This window comes from Mangifera indica, chromosome 13 (genome assembly GCF_011075055.1).
Source record: "Mangifera indica cultivar Alphonso chromosome 13, CATAS_Mindica_2.1, whole genome shotgun sequence".
Classification (NCBI taxonomy): Eukaryota; Viridiplantae; Streptophyta; class Magnoliopsida; order Sapindales; family Anacardiaceae; genus Mangifera; species Mangifera indica.
In genome coordinates, this window is record NC_058149.1 from 8,693,790 (window position 1) to 8,715,149 (window position 21,360).

A 21,360-nucleotide genomic window follows, 5' to 3' on the forward strand; every position below is an offset into this window, starting at 1 on the left:
TAGAATCCAAGCACAGAAACCCTGCACTCTCAACCACTAGATTATACCATCAAATTCACATTAATAATTTGTCAATCACTACTTTAAAGGCAACACTACAGCATACGCCATCCACAACAGAATATTTACATCTTTGTGATGGGTTCAAAATTCTAATAATCTTGAGTCTCTGGTAATTCATCGTTTCCTTGAGAAAAATCAACATTTGTATATGTCCGGATTCCAGGACCATGTCCACCACAATCCCATTCCCTTCCCTGTTGTGCTCGTCTAACCTCCTTTTGATGCTCAGTGAGCATGGACCACCCTCTTTTTGGACTAGCCGACACTTGACCCTTCTGCTCAATCATATTTATTGTTTCCTCTATTATTTCTACCCTTTTCGAGCTCCTATTATGTGTTGCAGTCACCCTGTATTTCTGTGGTGCTGCAATGTCCTCTGTTCCAGAATGGCTTCTCTTCAGCAATGGTTGGCTACTTGGCAACAGTTTTATTCTTCCGCTTCTTGAGAGCTTGTCTAAGACATGAAGCAAGTTTTGAGGGTAATACAACTCCACTTGCTTACCATATGTGGAATTCCAGAAGGAGATAGTTGGTTCAGAAATTGAGAAACTTGGGTGATTAAGGGCTTTTTCAACGAGGCTTGCCTGAAGTTTGAGGAAGGCAGAATCGAAGATTATTGGTGGCTGACTCTTTTGCAAAGAATTCAAAGTTTCAGCCCATAGTCTTGGAAGCTGCTCATTGGTGGCTTGATCCTGTATTTCAGTAAGTGACAACCAGAGAAGCAGCGGACAAGAAATGATCTGCAGGAAAAAATACAGGACAATGAACTTCATTTAAAAAAGAAAAAAAGGAGAGAGAGAGAGAATAAACTTCTTGCAATGCAACACTGGAAAGTATGAAACAACCAAAATATAATTCCCCAGAAAGAAGAACCAAAAGGATTATCCTAGGTCCTGATCTCCACTAGAACAATATGTTTTAGGTATTCTTGTTTTAGTTACTAGCAACATCTATACTGAAAAGATTATAAGAAAAGGATAGTGTTATCTGCAATCACAGTTGAATAGGCTTCAATTACTAAAGAAATGCATAATCTAGACCTAAAAGCTTATTAAAAAAGATTCTTTCACAGAATTCTTCCAAACACACTCAAGTTACCTCTAAATACAGTTGAGAAACAAACCTTGAAAAATGACACAATATTTTCCTGCAAAACTAAGCAATTAACAAAGCAAGCCAATGAGGAAAATACCCTGCAAAAGACATAAGAAATTGAGATAAATGAAAAGATATAAACGGAGAAAGACATAACTTAAACAATAAGTGGACAGTTCTAGTAAGGCTTACCTGGAAGTCTGCATACCATTTAGTGGTTTGAGTCCCATCTTCATCCTTGAAAACTTCAAGAACCTATAAAATTCCACATGAAACATGAACAAAAGCACTTGGGAGAGTTTAATGAAAAGCTAGGTAAGAGACCATTCCCTTCAAATAGATAGTTTTATGCAAGCCTATATCTTTCTAATAACATTCAATGAGGTAATATTTTGAGTTTAGAATGTTTGAACTGAGATCCTATTGATAATTCAATGAAAGCAATCTACTGCCAACATTACTTGTCAATATCCTGATGTCCCTCTACAAAATGAATTATGGATGCACCAGATCATTTCATCTTTTATTAAAACACCCTCATATGGAACAATAGCATAAGCAAAGCACACTCAAGTGAAGAATTGAACATAACTGCATCAGGATTGGGGTCAACAGGATCTGGTCTGATTGAAAAGTCAGGAGTCCCCAGACTTTAGAACTTCTGAGATCATCAACCTTGCCTAAGCTGTCATATTCTTGTTGATCAATCATTGTTTAGGCCAAAAAACAAAATTTACCAAACTTCCTTTGTCCAGGACTCTACCAATATCATCTTCAGACTAATCAACTATAGCTTTAGCCCATATTTTCAAAGTTTTAGCACTTAAATAACAATAGGTAGTAAATTCTCTATATTTAGGACTCCACCCTATTTAGAAAAAAGATAGTAGCTAGGAAACCTTTCAGGCAGCTGTGCTTAATTACGAAAAGTATAAAGATGCATTTATCATTATTTAAAAAGAAAAAAAAATTGACCAGAAACAGTGACTTAAAAGACATCTATAGGTTCTAAAGGTAACAATTCACAATTGCAACTCAAATAGATTGATGTATTAACACCCTACCATTAATTCATGAGGTTTTGGCTAGATTAAGATAAACAGCTTCTGCATTTACCTGGCAGCAAGTCCCACGATATTGTCGAAGCCAGATATCTTATGGCCACCATCAAGTTTAGTTTTGGCTGAACTTGAACTTAATTCTGACATTTTAATATGCTCCAGGATACAGATCACAACATCACCAGATAAACATAAAAGATTAGGATCCAAATCCTCTTTACTTGAATCGATCTCAGTACTTAACACAAGCATGCTAGTACTATCATCCAGACATCCGTTTATAACTGAACACAAGTCCTCAGGGAAACTGCTAGTGGAATATTCAATTTTTGAGGTAATAACAGAAGCATAAAGTGACTTCCACACCTCAATAACATGTTCATGCTCAATACTTCTCCCTGATGAAACAATAGCTTCTTCTAAGGAGCTTCTGACTTTGACTGGGGTTGAGTTTGATAGAAGAAACGGACATATAACAAATGGGTAGGACAAGAGACGGCAAATGGCAAGACAATATGTACTATCGGATTCCTTATTTAAGAATGAGAGATCTTTCACACTATGTATCCACTCTTTTAGCCCTTCAGTTATTGCAGTCCATATCTGCAAGTGACAATATCTTATGCGTTCATACAACAAACCATTTGTGGCTAGAAGCACTTCTAGGGGGTCATAAGAGAAAAATAAAAATTTAAAGAACTTGTAAGATTTTTGTATATAAAAGTCCATTCTGGGTTTATTCAAAGTTAACCCAACCAACTCACGGATGTAGATGACCATTAAATAAACCATGGGTGAAACCATGTCCATGAAAGTGACAGAACTGATGCCTAGAACTTTTGCATGCTTAATGTCATTACGAGATGGTTGTTTTTCAATGAACTTGATGTCTAATGCCACCTTGTACAAAGGGGATCCCAGAATCAGAGGTTCTAACTCCTCAATGACAGCCTCAACAAATGACAGAGAAGCATGATGCATATCATTATTGCCTTTTCCTTTAGAAGACAAATCTTCACATATCTTTGCTGTGAACCTTAATATTGAGTTCAAACACAACACAATATCCTTGTAATCAACAGCTAAATTTTTTATTTCCATTTGGACTGCTTTTAAAACAGATCTAAATATCTTTAAAGCAGCATCACATGTTGAATTTTGGTCTTCATAGGAGACTTTTTTCATTGAAATAGGACAAGTGATAATATAAATTATGTTTTCAAAGAAATCCACTCGGCTAAGATCCCATGGCAACCATTTAATTGGATACTGCTTCCAATAGTATTCACCTGATATTGAAGGTCCAAGCATAGAGGTTTTAACTGGTAAATTGTCAATTCTCAGGCCATTGGTGTCACAGTTCACATCTTTGAATTTGACTAGAATAGAATCATGAAGCAGTTCTAGGCATAGATTCCATGACCAGATATTCTTACCATGAGGTCCCTTCTGAAAAACGGCTTCCAGGATAGGATCCAACACCAATTTCATCACTGATGGGCAGTTAATAGAGGTATCAAGTTTATGTAGCAGATAACACCATGTAGTCATGCAGGAAGAGATAACAGATACTTCACATTTACTTGAAAAGATGCCTATCAGAGGTGTCATTATCAGTTTTATGTTTTTGAGAGCTGCATTTTCTTGGATGTCATAAATATTTCCCTTAGGTGCTCTCACTTGACGGTAACCATTCTCAACATCTCTGTTTGTCTCACGAGGTAGTATTGGTAGGTAAATAAGAGTATCAATAAGACCTTCCCAGGCAGCCTGCAACACCAAGCCACACATTTGTTTAAGAGGCCAATTAACACCTCAGGATATCAACATTCAGTAATTCCGAAAAATGTGATGTGAACATGCATAAGAAGTCAATAATAAATATGACATTGTTGATGAGTCCTTGCCTGACTCAATTCTGGGACAAAAAATAAGAAGCCAAGTTTTTGAAAACCAGATTGAACATAAAATTCTCAAGTTTGCTACAACAGACACAAAGTATGTCCATGCCTCACAACTGAATGATAGATCAACATTACAGGTTCACATGTTATGACTAAGCCCATGACTTTACATGTATGGTCCACAAAGCAACACATAAAGGGCATATATAAATAGAGTTTGAGCATACATTTCATCTAAGATTCTGTATTTTTGTTGGAAAGCATTTAAAAAAATAAAACAATATGGAAGAAACTGCAAATAGGGATTCGTTATAGCAACCTATTTTCGCATAACAAAAATGAAAAAACTCATTTAAGTAATACCAGTGAAGCAATTTGGACTTGTGGGTTGTGATCTGAAAATGTCAGCTCAGGCACTTTAAGCATATCATTAATTAAATGTCTATTTTTCTTAATGGCATGAGACCCTAGCAGGCGGATGAACCATCCCCATGCTTGGATAGTTTCAATCTTCATGTCCTGGTTTAACAGATCTTTCATCCTAGCGAGTAAATTTTTCTTCATTTCTTCAGCAAGTGCCTGTTTAAAACAGAAGAAAATATTCTAACAAATATGATCAGACAGTGAAACAATTGACAAGCCACCTTTTGGTGCACTCACTTGAAAAAATAAAAGGGTAAAATTTAAACAATTTACCAAAATAATAACATACAACCAATTATTAATATTTTATTGTATGTTAACCACAAGGCAATTGAACATACATATTTGAAAACTACATAATTATACAGGTTATATTTGCTTTAATCGATCCACTTTACATTACAACAGTAAGCTTCCCAAAACATAATTGAGTTTATCTTGGAGAAATTTCTAAAAAACAAAATTCATTTCCAAGTTTAACTAAACGAATAAATTCAGTTACAAATATTAACAAGTAATGATGAACATTATGTACAGACACTTTAATTCAGGTAATTTTGTCAAATGATCTGCTATGCTAGCAGAGACCCCTAAAATGTTCTTGAAAGATAGTACATGATAGGATTCTACCTATTCCCATTGAGCAAAGGATCAAAAAACAATATAGCTATCAGGTATTCATCTCTTCAATTAGAATACGATGGTTAATAACAAGGATAGTGATATTGGTAGCAGAATTATAGAGACTATCATTGAATTACACATGGACCAAACTATGGATATTGCACCTTCTTGGGTGTAAATGGTACAAGATGCAGAAAAAAACATATTAAGAGAGAGAGGGAAAGAGGAAAAAAAAAAAAAAACTTGTTAATAATGTACCTTAGACAGAGCTAGGGTAGGAGGAATCATTGTGGACTTAATATTCAACAAACATCTTTCTGACATGTCCCTTTCTTTCTTCTCACTACTAAGAAGTCTTCTACATATTGGAGGAACCCATATATGTGACAGTTCTCTCATATTTTCACTTAATTGAGAAGCTAACTTCATCACAGCCTGTTAAATCAGAATCAAAGAATTAGAATGGAAGACAAAGCTGGCATTTTCTCACCGGAAACACAAGTCAGATATTAAGAACTTAACATCTTACAAGAAGACTTGAATAGACTACATAGAAATTTAATGCTTGAGATTTATTGAAAACAATTGAGGTCAAGAGCTAATCTGTGCATAACATGCATGTATAAAGTGGAATTCATGGTTTGCTAATTTAGAAATCTTGGCATTCTTAAATATTGTAAAGAAGGTTTGGATCTGTTAGAACATGTATACAAATGAATTCACTGTCAAGAAATGTCATTGCCAAATTTAGCAACAAAAAACTATATTTAACTCAGTTAGTAGTGCTACATGCTCAACATGATTCACATATTAGGTTAGCAACATAATCATATCATTCCATGAATAAGATTTCATCATTCGCAGATATGCCAATGCTGAAACATATAAAATTTATGATCAATTACTATTATTTTCTCCTATTTTCTGCACAAAGAAGAATCTGGGACAAATGCTACAACAATGTTGTCTAGACATGAAATGACTAGCTTACTCAACTCAAATACATTGAATTTCCCACCAGAAGTGCCTAAAGCACCAGGTTTAAGACCCAAATCATTTCTTGGGCCATCAGCAGAAAGGACAGACTCAAACGATTTCCTAAGCCCTTTTTTTACTGTTTCTTGCAGGAGAAAACATAAAACAAGATTCACCAATATATCACTAATGTCATAGGAAATTAAATGTTATATTTAATATCCAAAGCTCCAGCAGTGTCTTGGTCCCAATACTAGGAACCTCATGGGCACCATACATTACAAAAGAATTAGCAACCCAATAAAATATATGGACAAATGATATACCTGTAAAGCCTCAAATGTTGTTGACAAAGAACCAATAGGATTGTCAAGGGCAAGAACAACAGCTCGCAACAGTGAATGGAAATGGGAAGCAAGAAATGACACATTCAATTGTTGGATAGATATACACCACACACCTAAATTACGTACTGACTGTAATTAAGAGGTGAACAAGTCAGTTCTTTTTTTTATTTTAAAAAAATCAAACTGGACTAAAAGGAAAAATTAGTACCACTATTCAGTACGTTAAAATCACCTTCAATTTCGTGGACATTATAAGCTTGGTCAATGACTGCAAAACCAAACTCACATCATCCACTGCACACCAAAAAATTAATTACAGAACACTTTGTCAGTGACAGATAAGAAAAACATATAATGAAAGCCCACAAGAGTTTGTAGTTTAAGTCCTCACATGGTTGCAAAATGTAAATTCAAGTATTAGAATTGATATAACTCCCTACTTATAAAAGAAATTCAAGCAAAAGTCACAAGAAATCCAAAAAAAAAAAAAAAAACCGTAGCAATTACCAATTAATCAAAGAATTTGTGCAACACTTACCCAAAACAGCGGCAATAAGAGATGGATGGTAAATCATAAATCCCAAGCACTTCAAAGCCTGTGCTGCACTGAGAATAAAATAAAATATCATCTAACGATTCATTTCAATAAAAGACTAATCAGTAGATGTTTAGGGGGAAAAAAAAAGAAAAGAACAAAAAAAAAAAATTTACATAAATCAAGTTCAAATTAGGACAACTATTGAAATTTAAAAAACAGATATTCCTACTCATTTCTTACGTTTCTTCATCCTCATCAAACATATCTGAGACGATTGAAGCAACTAGAGAGGGGACATTATGAGCAAGAGCTTGGACAGCAGACGGAATACTAGTGGACTGTTCTTGAAAGTGCAAAAGAGAAGAATAACCGAATGATTTACTTTGCTTGGAATTAGAAGAAATCAGAGCTTTGATTTCTTCCAGCTGATCACAAGAATTTGACATTTTGAGAAGAATTTCAGAGTGAACTGATACGAAAAGAAAACCCTAGTTTGTGAGTATTGAGTTTGGTTTCAATTTTCGCGCCAAAAGCTAGTAGCCAGACTGGTTGGGTGAGCCAAACGATGCTGGTGCTACTCGAAACCGGTTTGATTACGTGGATAGAGTGAAATTAATAAAAATATTATATCATATTAAATTTACATAAACATCTCTCTTCTTTTCACCATCACTATTGCTACGATCAAGCAGCCCCCCTCTTAGCCGGTACCATCTCTCATCTCTCGATCGCATTCGTAATCGGATCCCTACCATTGTTGCATTCTTTCTGCTTTTCTCACTGTCTCTCAACTCTTAATCTTATACAGGGGTGTTCAAAACCGATTTAACAATTTAATGAATCGAATTGAATTTTTAATTTAAAAAATCATAAATTAAAATTAAAGATTAATTGATTTAAAATCGAATCAAATTTTTAGTTAATTAATTTTGAATCAAATTTCAAAAGATTATCTTATTTATTATTATTATTTTTTAACAATAAATTTAATATTTTATTTATTTTTTATTCAATTTGTTCAAAATCAATCTAATTTGGTTAACTGGTTTTGATTAATAGACGGATCATTAATCAAATTAAAAAATTGAATTTTACATATTTTTTAATCAGTATCTAACCATTTTTTAAATATTTTTTCATTAAAAAATCAGTTTAATTCAATTATTAAATAATTTTGTATACCCTTAATCACGGTCTAATTGGCCCCCAAAATACCATTGTCTCTCTCACCTTCATGATCTCTCTCTCAACCAAAAAAGGAAGAGAGTGATGTATGAGAATGGTGATTCCTCTCTCACCTTCATTATTTTTTTTCCTTTTTATATTTGGTTATGATCATTTTATAAAGTTTTTTTTTTTTTTGGGTTAGGATTGAAAGCTCTAAATTTGTGTTATTAGAATTATCTTTAGTGTTTTTAGTTTTAGTTTCTTAATAGTGAAACTTTTTTTATTTTAACTACAGATTGAAAGCTATAGATTTATGTTATTCGAATCATCTTTGATGCTTTTAACATTAGTTTTTTAAGAGTAAAGTCATTAGAGACAACGTTTCATCTATCTCTTTCTAGGAATTTTGTTGTATAAATAACACATAAATTACTTAGTAAACTTCTCTATTTGACATTTACTTTCTTGATTTTAGTTTACTCTTTTCTAGTTCTTGTTTTGATTTATATTTAGTTTTATGTTTTGTTCTTTCATGCTCTATTTTATGTATTTATTTGCTGAGAAACTATCCATAAGAAATCACATATTATGCATATATACTATTCAATGTGATGTTTTAATTGAATGTTGGGATTGTTTACGATAGCGATATTTCCAAAATTATAAAAATTGATGAAATGTAATTTTTTAAATCTTTAAAAATATTAAATTACCATGTTTAAAATGTTAAGGTTAAAATATGTAAAAAGGTTAATTCTTTTAATTTTTTGATAGTAAAATTATTTTTTCCTTTATAGAGTTAAGTTTTTCTCTTCTTTTTTTTTTTTATAACAAAATTTGATTTTAATTGAAAAAAAATACCCATTTTTATATTATCAAATGGTGGAAAAATGCTTTCAGATCAAACTTTAGATGAGAAAAAAATAATTCACTCTATGTCAACATATGTGCTCCATGCATGAAAAAAATTCTGTCATTTTCTAAGTAAATCTCAAAATAAAGTTTATATGTAATTTTTATTCTAGTCTTTTTAATATACTTCATTAAATCCAATATTGCCCATGAAAATATATAAAAAATAAAAACTTGATTGAAAAATAAATTTATGCTAATAAATTAACTATACACTTTAAATAATATCATTTTTTGTATAATGACTGGGAAAAATGGGTGGGGTTCTTCAATCTGAACGGTCCCTTTTTCATTGCTTAAAATTTATTACATAACCTATCATTTGAAAACATTTACAAAAATAACAAGTTATTAATTAAAATAATCATTTGTTCAAGGGATAGAAGAAAGTTAAATACTTAGGGATAGAATCATATAATCAAATAATTTAATTAAATATAATTTACGATTCATTTTTAATGTTTCGACAAAAACCCTAAATTCTCTTAATAACAGCCTTTTTTCTATCTCATAAACTCATATTTAGAATCTCACAAACAAAAAAAAAAAAAACAAATTGATGTAATTAAGATCATTAAATTCAAGTATTAAGATCATTATGTAATTGTTTTTTCTTTTTAAGTTGTTGGATTGTTGTATTGTAAGGGAAAAAAAAAAAAAAAGAAGGTAAGTGAGGGATTTTCATGAGTTTTAAGCATTTTCCAAAAGTTTAGTGTATATATTTGGTAGTCACAGGGCTTCACATGCAAAAGCATTCTGCTTGAGTTGAGGCTTTTATTCATTGAACCAATCTCCCAGCTTTCCCTGGAGAATAATCTCCAGCGGCTAATTAATTATATATAATAAGACCTAATGTCAACATTTAAAAAGGTGCATGTAATGACAGCGCCTACTCTAGAAATATTTTCACATGTCCATCCGCCTATGCAAACTAATCCTTATAAATGGTACAAATGGAGAATGAGGTACCTGCCATAATCATACACGTGCTGCTTGATTTATGCAAAACCTACTCTAAACTTCCATTTTCACAAGTGCATTTGATACTTCGGATGAACTATACTGGAACCAGTCCTTCGCACAAATAAGGGCTTCCATAGTCTCTGGTCGTAAAGAACTCCTGTACTGATCCATCTCTTTGTTTACTGTATCAAACACAGAGTCCACAGTCACACTCGATACTGGTATTGACAAGATATCACGAGCCATTTTTGACAGCATGGGATACTTCAACTTGTTCAGTTTCCACCAACCCAACACATCAAAATCATGCACACGAGGCAACAAGGATTCATCCAAATACTGGTCAAGCTCAGACTTCGTCTGTTGGCTGGTAGTCTCCATGATATACATATCAAAATCTGTCAATCCATTGTCTGACAGAAAACCTCCTCCCTGGGATTCCTCTGACATCACATTGACCCCAGTATTTCCTTCTTCTGTGTACGTTGGAGTTAGAGGCAGGGGAAGTGTAACATATTCCTCAAAGAGCTCATGAACCCCATCATCAACAATCTTGATATATGCAGGAGCATCTTCACCATAAAGTTTTGTGAAACTGAATTCAACAAGCTTCATCTTGAAGCGTGGATCCATGACAACCGCAATTGCCAATGCAAAGCAACAATCCTTCCAGTATATATCAATCTTCTCTAGCATTGCTTTAGTAACATCAATGACAAACGGATCTTCATTTGTAACAGACCGAGTCAGGTCTGAGTGAATCTTCCATGCTTCATGAAAGAATATAATTGCAGTTGGGCTGGTGGTAGTAGTCAAAATGTTGGCAGAATCAAAAAGAGGTTTCAAGAATGCACTTAAAGTCTCAACCAGTTTCCAGTCTTCCATTGACGGAGCTTCCTTGTAATCAGGATCAGAAGTATCCAAACAAGAAAAGACTTCCTTCAACTCTGAAGCAGCCACCAGCATCTGATATGTTGTGTCCCACTTAGTTTGGTCATCAATAGATAGGCTTTTTTCGCTGGGGACTTGAAGTTGTTGCTTGAGTTCAAGAAATTTTTCCTCGTGTGATTCTGAAATCTTCACATACTTTACACTGTCACGAATTTTCTTGACAATTCCTTGTCCTGCCTCCAGCACAACTTTTGCCATACTGCTAAAAGTACGAGCAATGCAATTCCTAAGCAACAACTGACCATTAAGAACAAGGTTATTCTTGATGCATAGCAAAGCCCTAAGCTGTTCAAGCCCTCCTTCACTTAGAGGATGACTGAAAGTGAGAGAAAACAACTTGCCTTCCAAACTCCAATCAGAAAGGCAAGCAGCAACAGCGTGGCTGAAAGCACTGTCTGAATCAGGATAAGGTTCCATCATAACATTGAGAGTTCGCTTTTGCAACCTCCACTCACTGTCAACAAAGTGCCCAGTTATAAACACATAACCTAAGCTTTGGCTAGAAGTCCACAAGTCCAATGTCAGGCAAAATCTTCCAGGTATGCCCTCAATGAATGTCATAAGGCTTTGCTTTTCTCTCAAGTAGGTAGCAACACAATCCCCTTGGACAGTGTTGAAGCTTACCTTGTCAAACCGGGGCTGAAGATTCTTTACAAAGGTTATAAATCCAGGATGTTCAACCATATGAAGAGGATAGTTGTGCATGATGATCATCCTAGCAATTTCATGACGGCAACGGTCCTGATCAAATGAAATGTATGGCACACTAGGAGATCGGTAGCGTCGCTTTGGCGGTTCACTTCCACCCATCCTTGGGGTATATGGGGTTAACTGATTGTTACCCTGATTACGTAAGAGTCCTGGGCAGGTTCCCTTGGCAATGTGGCGTTTGAGGTGACTTGTACCTGCAACTTTTGAACCTGTGCTGTATGCAAAACTTTGCTTGCACTGTTTACAGCACGCTCTTCTACATCCAGCACTAACAGTTTCTATGGTGAAATACTCCCAGACTATGGACTTCTTTTTCCTCCGCTTGTTAGGTTGAGTTTCTTGACTGGTCACCTCATTGTTCGGCTGTGTAATAGCCGGCATATTACCAGGCTGTGTCTCTGGAAATGATAGCTCATTGTTAGGATGGATCTCTTGAATTGCTAGTTCATTGTCAGGATACATCTCTTGAACTGATAAGTGACTGTTGGGCTGTGTGTCTGCAATCACCAGCTCATTGTTAGGCAGTGACTCCATAAGAGCTACCTCGTTGTTTAACTGTGTTTCTGAAGTTGTCAGAACATCATTAACCGGTGTTTCTGAAGTGTTCATCACTTCATTAGGCTGCGTTTCTGGAGTTATCATCCCATCATTAAGCTCTGTTTCTGATGTCATCATTCCATCATTAGGCTGCGTTTCTGGGGTTATCATCCCATCATTTGGTTGTTTTTCCGGTGTCATCATCACATCATTAGGCTGGATTTCTGGAGTCATCATCCCATCATTGGGCTGTGTTTCCGGAGTCATCATCACATCATTAGGCTGTGCGTCTGGAGTTATCATCACGTCATTAGTCTGAGTTTCTGGGGTCATCAACTCATCATTAGGCTGTGTTTCTGGAGTCATCAGCACTTTGTTATCAAGCTGTGTTTCTTCATTGGTTGCCATTGTGTCTCAATAAGCAATATCCTGAATTGCATAGCATAAACACAAAGACAACAAACATAAGTTGAATGCTGAGGAATACAGGAAACTGATTAGGTTCAATCAAAGCATAACAATTATTAGGGTAAACTCATCATGAAAACACACCACAAGGATTCCAGGCAAATTAGGTAACAAGAAAATTTCATTCTTTTTGGGATGCATAATTACATGATATACTACTGCTGCTTAATGGGAATACATACAAGGAACAGGTGGCAACTGAATTCTAAACAAAAGCTTGAAAAGTTTAAGCTGCATCATCATTAGTAACATAGCTACTAAAATAAATATTAAGAAGAAAGCGTAGCAAATCACAACAAAAATTAGATTATATATTAGGAACCCTCCTGACAGCTGTATGTTTTACAGTTGATGAACATCAATCCAGATATATAAATCCCATAAAGCCGTGCACATAGCACATGAAGATTTAGCAGGTGAAAAACATATCTCAGCTTACTCAGACATAAAGTTGAAAAAATAAATTAAGTTATGCTGTTTGATACTGCCTGTATCACTATGACTGATTAAAATTTTGTTTCATGAATATACAGCACAGACAGCCAGTCTTCTAGAAAATGAATTTCAATTAGTGTGTACAAATTGGGATTTGCATTCACGAACTTCCATTGGCTCCCTAATCTAAGGAGTACCAAACAGTTTCTTAGGTTGACCTATTTGTAACATTCATATTTCATTAACTATGAAAATGAAAATCAATGAGTCCAATATATGTATCACCTTTCAACACTTCTCATTTTGAAAAAGCAACAAAAAGTTAGTTGGGCAGCTGAAGGGATTGTGGTAAGTGTTCAGACAACAAATTTTTGCAGGTATACCTTTAAATAGACTGAAGAAGTGCCGAAATTGTGCTTCATCGTTTTTAAGTAGTTGCAAATATATCCTTATACTTTCCAAATTCTATGTAGTTTCACTCAGAAACTACGACATCCATTAAACTTGTATCCTTATATGTTATCTCTCAAGCTTCCAACGCCAATATGAAGACACCATGTTAATAGTTGCATAACATTACAAATTACTTCTTTCAGGCATTGTAAAGAATCTAAATTGTTGAAAGAGGAAGCTTATAATTTCACCATACTGCAAATAAAAAATAAAAAAATCATACTCTGTGATCCTGACATCTTTTTTCGTTTCTTTTTACAAATTAACCAGCCGTAACATGTCCAGAGGTACACATCACAGTGCAAAGAATTTTACATTTTGTATAACTGGTTCCACTAAAGTTAAAAGTATTATAATATAGGCCAAAGGACTTATTCCCACCTAAGGTTTAATGCAAACCCAAACTCTCACCCGCTAACTTTCGAAAATCCAAATACCTATTCGTCTGTTAAATTTCACTATTGTCATTTAGAGATTTTATTTAAAAAAAATTATTTCTTTTTTTTCACATTAGTTTTGAAAACTTACAATTCCGCCATACCATTATATTTTACAGGTTTAAAAATTGACTTTTTTCTCTAAGTCTTGGGTTTGCAACCTCCATATTTTTCCTATTCACGCCACCCCCCTAGCCTTTTGAAAAATCTCAATTTCAACCTACTTTAGATTCAGTTTTCATATTGCCGCCGGTGATGTTCTCCCTTCGCCTTCGGCGTCTCCTCTACCTAATCCAAGTTGTTGGCATCCATCTCTCTCCCATTTCTCTCTCAATAGATGTCTTTATCTATGGATAAAGATGCATCTTTGTCTCTAGAGACAAAGATGTCATCGATGAAGGATTGTCGAGGGAACGCGTCCAAACATCTCAAGAGCCGACAAAGAGATGCGAGCGATATGCGACGTGCAACGTGCAACGTGCAAGTCGGCGATGGACGAAAGACAACAAGGAGTGCTATCGTGTCATGATCTAGTCAAGGGAAAGAGACTCTATCGGAGAGAGGCTCTGGGCTGACACCGTCGCCAGAATGTGCAGAAAGTTGAAAATGAAAGGGGGGTTAAAACTAAGATTTTTCATGAGGCTGAGGGGGTGGCTACGAACAGGAAAAATATGGAGGTTGTAAACTTAGAATTGGGGGAAAAAGTTAATTTTTAAGCCTGGAAAATATAAGGATAAAAGAGAATTATGAGTTTTCAAAACTAAGATGAAAGAAAAGGATAAATTTTTTTTAAATAACAATTTTACTTTATATCAGTAAAATTTAATAGATGAATAAATATTTGAATTTTAAAAAAATAATATATGAAAATTTGGGTTTGCACTATCAGATGGGTGAGAATAAGTCTTGTGGCCTATAATATATAACTGCCATGTGGTAAAGTTTCATCTGTAGATAATTGCATACGAAAAATAACTGTTAAACCATTGGGCCCAGAGCTGACTAAACTTGGGCCAGCTACTCAAGTGGGCCCCAAACATCCTAACTCAAACGATCAGGTCCGTCTCAGATCTTCACTCCATTCTTTCAGCACTTACGTACGGATATGGGCCAGGGTTAACATAGGAAATTAACATTTAAAGGACTAAAACGGTCAAAAAAATTCCAGATCTAGGGTTTGATCATGCTTGGGCTTCATCGAAATAAAGAAAACAAGCCCAAATCAGGAAAATACCCAATCAATCACGAAGAACAAACACATCTGGCCAGATCAACCTAACCCAATTCAACAACCAGAAACAAAACAAAACAGATAATCAACACAACAATAACCTAATCGACTATTATAAACTCTATATAACACAATCAAGCTAAAAATTATCAAACCAAACAACGGACTGAAGAAATTTCAAATCAAAATCGAAATCCAAACAAACAAAGAGTCTAAGAATAAGAACAGAACTCAAAGCTCAAACATGAGAGAAAGAATTCGAAATAAGGTTAGGACTTTTACCAGTGGCGGAGCGAAGACAAGCTAATAGGCGCATAAGAAGCTAAGAGACCGACGATCGGAGGTCGGAAGGGGGAGGATGAATGAGATCGAGGGTTTTGCAGGGAGAGGAGAGAGGTATTTGGGCTTGGGGAATTGGGACAAAACCCGAGAAGCTAATTGGACCTAAAAAGATGAAGTGGTTAGCTTAAGTTGAAGAGATAAAAACCACTCAAAACCAACACGAGAGAAGAGACAATTTGGACATGGACATGGACCATCAATAGATACGTGTTTTTTTGAAGGTCCAATTATTTATTATTAAAATAATATTTTCATTTGTTATTCTTTATGGTTAAGAGTCTAGGTCTAGCCATTGAAACGGACCACAAAAGCCCATCAGTATGGGCTGTGGTTTGTTTTGATGAATTATTGAAATTTATATTTGCGGCTTCATTCTTACTGATGATAATTTTATGTACAATAAAACTATATATATCTATTTTTGGTATATAATTTATATACATAGATAAGATGTTATCATGTGATTGAATATTTCTTTATCATATGATGACACATATTTTAAAATCATCTTATTATATTATGATATATTACTGTATATATAAATTATATATCAAAAATAGATACACATAATATTATTCTTTTGGGTAATATAACTACGGGACCCTCTGTGCGTGTTTTGGGACCATAACTGCCCTCTCCTCTCACTTTGTCAGGCAGTATACTTCTCTCCAATGTATGACTATTCTGAATATTTACCTAAAGGACACCTGACACGTGCCTCTATATGCAATTATTTTTAATAATAAAAAAATCATTGTTAAGTTTTAAAAATTATATTAATTATCGCGTAACAAATTTTCCATGTAATTGTCGCTTCATTCCATATTATCATTAATTTATTTAATGTTTTGGGTTATTTTCCAAGCCCAGAGGGCTTATTCTCATTTATTATGGTCTATTTTTTTTAATTAAATTTTAAAATACTCATTCATTACCAATTAAAATTAATTAAATTAATTAATTTTAAAATTTTATTTTATTTTTCACCTTAACCCTAAAAAACTAATAATTTCCCTTTATTAAAAAATTTAAAAAATTGTATTTTCTCTTGCTAGAGTTTTCAATTTTCTCCTTTCTTCTTTAGCAATTGGAGCTGATTGAGAGCTTCATTAGCCCATCCTTTATCTACTATCAATGACCCTGATAAAAAAACGACCGAAAAATGACGAGCCAATGAATGACTAAATGCATCCATAAAGGCTATTGATGGACGAATCGATTATGATTTCATCAAATTTGATAGCGATTTGACTAAATTCAAAGGTGGGACACATTTTCCACCTCTGAATCTGACTAAATCGTTGTCGAATCTAGTGAAATCATAGCCAATGGCTTTTGTGGATGCGTTTGACTGTTTGTCAGTTTGCTATTTTTCAGTCTTTTTTCAATTAAGGTCATTGACGACAGGTAGATGATGGGCTAACAAGGCTCTTGGTTGGGTTCGATTATCAAAGAAGAAACGAGGAAATTGAAAACTCTAATAAGGGGAAATATAACTTTTAACATTTTTAGATATAAAAAAATTATTAGTCTTTTAGAATATAAAGAGAAAAAACAATAAAATTTTAGTTTTTTTTAATATTATTAATTAAATAATAATTTTAATTTTTAAATTATTAATTTTAATCATTAATAATAAGTAAGTATTTAAATTTTTAAAAATTATTAAATAAAAACTTTTGAGAAAATTGCAAACATTGGGTGGGTATGCCCTTTGGCCATTTTCTAAATAAAAAAATAATGACACCCATCTTTCAATTTTGTGATGGGAAAGAAAGAGATTCATAAATCGAAATCAAATCAAAATCAAATCAAGAGATTAGTGGGGCAGTTAAAGAAAAGAAAAGGTAAATGGCTGCCAGCTAAGTGAAAATCCAAAGGGACAAATAGAAACGCCCGTGAGGCCGACAAAGTGACCTTAGTGTCCCGGGATAAACGGGGTATCTGTGGGGTCTTCTTCACATGCCTCCATGTGATTTGATTGTCAACTTCTAATCCAGTTACATTTTTTCTCTTAATTTTCCCTTTCCCTCCTTGGCTGTGCATCTCACTTCCTCTAATTTCATAAATAATATATCATAAAGTTTCTATTATCATTCTGACTACAAAGAAATGAGATGATTCAAACTACTTGTATTAAAAAAATCACCTGTATTAAATGACGTCAGTTCTATTAGTATAATTTGTACAAACATTATTATCATTTTTTAATTTGTTTTATTATTGATATAATACTAAAACCTTATAAAGAGAAAAACAAAGTAAATTTTTAGAAGGTTAAATGACTAATTCCCACCCAAAGTTTGTTGGTTTTCTAAGTTTTTGTCATTTAGTTATGGAAATCTTATTTATTCACTCATAGACTGTTAAAGTTAACGAAACTCTAATTTTTTAAAATTTTATCTCATTTTCCCTCTTTAAACCCTAAAAACTAACAATTTTTTTTTAGACTAAATTTTAAAAAATAACATTTTTTCTATAGAGTTTAGTTTTCAATTTCTGGTGACATCTTTAGCAGCCTTTCTCTCTCGATGCTTCCTCTTCCTCCGGTAGTGTCTCTCTTGTCATCTTTCCCTTCTCCAACTGGTTATTCAAGTTGGGAAGACGAGACAAAGCTCTTTCTCTTCCCTGACAAAGACAAGGGATCTTGTCTTCTTCTGGGAGGAAATTTGTCTTCCAAACGAGCGATGCACGACCATTGGAGTGAGAAGAGACGCTAAGATAAACCACTAAAGGAAGAGGAATTGTCGGAAAGGAGAAATCTCTGGATGAAGTGGCTGAATATTAAAGTTAAACCCTAAGGGGAAAATGTGATTTTTCAAAACTTGGCATAGGGTGAAAATTGTTATTTTTTAGGGTTTAAGGGGAAAAAGAGATAAAATTTTAGTTTATTTTTAATATTAAAGATAAAATAATGATTTTGTCATAAAACTAACAGACTTAACAATCCATGGGTGGGTAAATAAGATTTTCTAAATTAAAAAGTAAGAATTTAAGAAAACAATATTCATTGGATGGGAAATAGTCCTTTGGCCTTTTAATTAAGTTTGAAGAAAATTATTAATTTTCAAAAGTGGAAAAATAGAATAAAATTTTATTTTTTTAATATCATTAATTAAATAATATTTTTACTATTATAATTAATATATAATTTTAACATAATTGAATGACAAGCGAATATTTAAATTTTTAAACCTTGGATGGAGTAAGTCTTGTGGCCAATAATTTTCAACAAAACACCTCTTTTAAGTAAATATACACTATTTCTCACCCTACACAACCATTTGTTAAGTTTTAAACCTACCAATGGCAGCTTCGCCTATTTCTTAACCTCGCCCTACATCTTCTAAAACCAAGTCCTTTGTCGGCAACAAGCGCAAAGAAGACATATCAGGCCAACATCGTGGTAGCTTGAGTTGTGGCTGATACCAGTCTCGGCTCCAAGGGTATGGTCCGCATGGACAAGATGAATTTCACTGCCAGCAGCGAGGTCCTCATCACAAATGATGGTGCAACAATCTTGAAAAATATGGAAGTCCTTCAGCCAACTGCCAAGATGCTCGTCCAGCTATTGAAGTCTCAGCATATGCTGCCGACGATGGCAGTCTTTAGGTTGATGATACTGAGAAGGAAGTAAAAAAAAATGCACATATGAAAATGCAGGTAAAACAAGAATAAAACAACTACATTGAAGGATGAAGGAACATCTTCTCACCTAAAGATTAGCTAGCTCGAGAGCAGAGAGACGAGGGTATTGACTTCGAGGCATATTGAATAGCGAAGAAGGTTTGATTCGGTTTTAAAGTAAAGGGTTGGTTTGTTTAAGGGAGAAGAAGACAAGGGAAGGTGTGTGAACTGAGGCTCTATAACTTTCATCACTAAAGTACTAAAAAGGTTAGAAGGGACAGCTAGCTGATGATCCTGAGATGGTCAAAGGTTTAGTTCTTGATAAGAAAATGGGTCATGCGGTAGGTGGGCTCACGTGCATAGAAGAGGGGAAAAAAATTACTTTCTTTATTTCAATATTATTTTTAGTGTATCTTTGTCTTTTTACTTGTTTTTAGGTCTTATTAATAGAATAGGGACGAAATTTAAGAGTGGACACATTGTTCTGATATAGTTTATATGAGAAATAGTCAATCTGCCTTGAAAGTATATAGAAAGTGAGTTATTGAACATCTAGTTCAAGTCATCAACCTCCTAGTTCCACCTCCACCACTTCTTCCCAAAAATCTACAGAAGAAATATATTTGTGTTGTAATTCATGTCAAACATCTTTATGATGTCTACCAAAGTACGAATCATGAATTGGTAGAGAAGAAGACCCTAGTACAAATAGATATGTTGTATCAAACTCTAATCTCTGTAAGATGGTAGATTTTAAACCTATTAAAGACGATGTTCTTGAGTTTCAAAAGCATTTAAGTACAAAATTTGGCACAACCCTTATTGAAACTTAGAAAGTGACTTGTTTAATGGAAAAATTACCTCCTAGTTGATTTGATTTTTCCAAGTTTCTTCGGCATGAAAAAGTACATTTTTCCATGACTCGTGTTAAAAATTTCACTTATAATTGAGGAAAGCTATAAACATGGAAGTGTAAATGGAAATAGGAATATTAAAGTAAACCTAGTAGACACTCTAGAAATTTCAGAAAAAAAACAAAAAACAAAAATATTAGGTTTCACTCAAGAAGAAAAAAAATAAGAACAAAAATAACTAACGTCCTCAAAGTAGTCAAGAGAATTCTATAGGTAAAAGAGATAAGCATTGCTATATTTTTTGGAGGACTAATCACTTGGCTATGGCTTGTTATTTCAAGAAGATTGAAGCTCATAAGTCTAAAACTAAGAAATTTTGGAAATACTTGAAATACCAAATCCATGCGTTAGAAGATAATGAGGATTCTAGTGAACCAGTTATTAAATACAATTCCAAATCTTTAAATATTAATTTCATTGATGAGAATAATAATGGCGGTTAAATTCAGGTGCAAATGCAAATGTTTATTTTTTTCGGTTATTTTCAAAATTATCATAACTCAAGTGAAAGTGTGATTCCTAGTAGCAACTCTACCACTCAAATCTCAAACAATTAGTGTTAGTGTATTATAGCACATGAATAAAACAAATGCATGGGAAACAATATTTAAAATTTTAAATATTACTAATAAAACACATATTTGGCACCAAATCCTATGGGATATGTTTATAAGGATCATTATGCAATCATGTTAGCACATGTTTTAGAACCATACGTAGGGGGTTTAAGAAACACATACTCCTATTGATGTCTCTTTTTACTTCATCAACAATGACTGTGTGAGAGAACCGTTTCTGTTCCAAGAGTATGAAGGCACCAAGAAGTTTACACGATGCACTTTGATTGAATGGAGGCTATGGATAGCTTTAAAAGTCCACTAGAACCCTTTGGCGAACATGATGAATATGTGTGTCTTCAAAAGGTTGAAATTTGACTCATTATATAGAATATGATGAACGATCATGCACATGACATGTATGGTTGTTCCCACAAGTCGTATCATATTGATATTGTTTGAAATCTATCATTATTTGGGTTTTCAAATATGTTATAAGATCATTGGATGAGGTCAATCCAAAATATTGAATGCTTGTGCATCTTTCATACATGGTCTTTCATGTGATGTGTCACTTATCTAATTTTCAATCAATCTTTACCCAAATTAGATAAAGTCAACACCT

General features: G+C 33.8%; 2 protein-coding genes and 1 long non-coding RNA gene across 4 annotated transcripts; all 3 read right to left on the bottom strand.

Moving 5' to 3' along the window:
- LOC123194293 lies at positions 1–7,772 on the bottom strand. Its single transcript, XM_044607465.1, has 10 exons — positions 7,271–7,772; positions 7,031–7,098; positions 6,725–6,786; positions 6,472–6,621; positions 5,429–5,605; positions 4,487–4,702; positions 2,275–3,989; positions 1,351–1,413; positions 1,187–1,256; positions 1–803 (listed from the first exon to the last, which is right to left on the bottom strand). Exons 1-10 carry the CDS (start codon positions 7,474–7,476, stop codon positions 153–155), a joined length of 3,378 nt encoding a protein of 1,125 aa, XP_044463400.1. The 5' UTR covers positions 7,477–7,772; the 3' UTR covers positions 1–152.
- A 2,075-nt stretch (positions 7,773–9,847) lies between these two features.
- Positions 9,848–15,809, bottom strand: LOC123195005 (zinc finger BED domain-containing protein DAYSLEEPER-like). Of its 2 annotated transcripts, none has more exons than XM_044608552.1 (2): positions 15,578–15,809; positions 9,848–12,700 (listed from the first exon to the last, which is right to left on the bottom strand). In XM_044608552.1, the coding sequence occupies exon 2, from the start codon at positions 12,677–12,679 to the stop codon at positions 10,124–10,126; it is 2,556 nt and encodes an 851-aa protein (XP_044464487.1). In that variant the 5' UTR covers positions 12,680–12,700; positions 15,578–15,809; the 3' UTR covers positions 9,848–10,123. The 2 variants fall into 2 exon arrangements, with proteins under 2 accessions (XP_044464487.1, XP_044464488.1); XM_044608553.1 differs by having other exon boundaries at positions 9,848–12,747.
- Positions 15,810–18,815: 3,006 nt separating this feature from the next.
- Positions 18,816–19,524, bottom strand: LOC123195269. Its single transcript, XR_006497415.1, has 2 exons — positions 19,353–19,524; positions 18,816–19,259 (listed from the first exon to the last, which is right to left on the bottom strand). It is a non-coding gene; the product is annotated as an uncharacterized LOC123195269 (long non-coding RNA).
- Positions 19,525–21,360: the final 1,836 nt, after the last annotated feature.

What these genes read in the sequence shown, in the direction of transcription:
- LOC123194293 (XM_044607465.1), bottom strand. Translation starts at nt 7,476, where the DNA reads ATGTCAAATTCTTGTGATCAGCTGGAAGAAATCAAAGCTCTGATTTCT. An exon ending in TTTGATGAGGATGAAGAAAC is followed by an intron (nt 7,099 to 7,270) that starts GTAAGAAATGAG and finishes TTTTATTCTCAG; the next exon opens with TGCAGCACAGGCTTTGAAGT. An exon ending in TAATGTCCACGAAATTGAAG is followed by an intron (nt 6,622 to 6,724) that starts GTGATTTTAACG and finishes TCTTAATTACAG; the next exon opens with TCAGTACGTAATTTAGGTGT.
- LOC123195005 (XM_044608552.1), bottom strand. Translation starts at nt 12,679, where the DNA reads ATGGCAACCAATGAAGAAACACAGCTTGATAACAAAGTGCTGATGACT.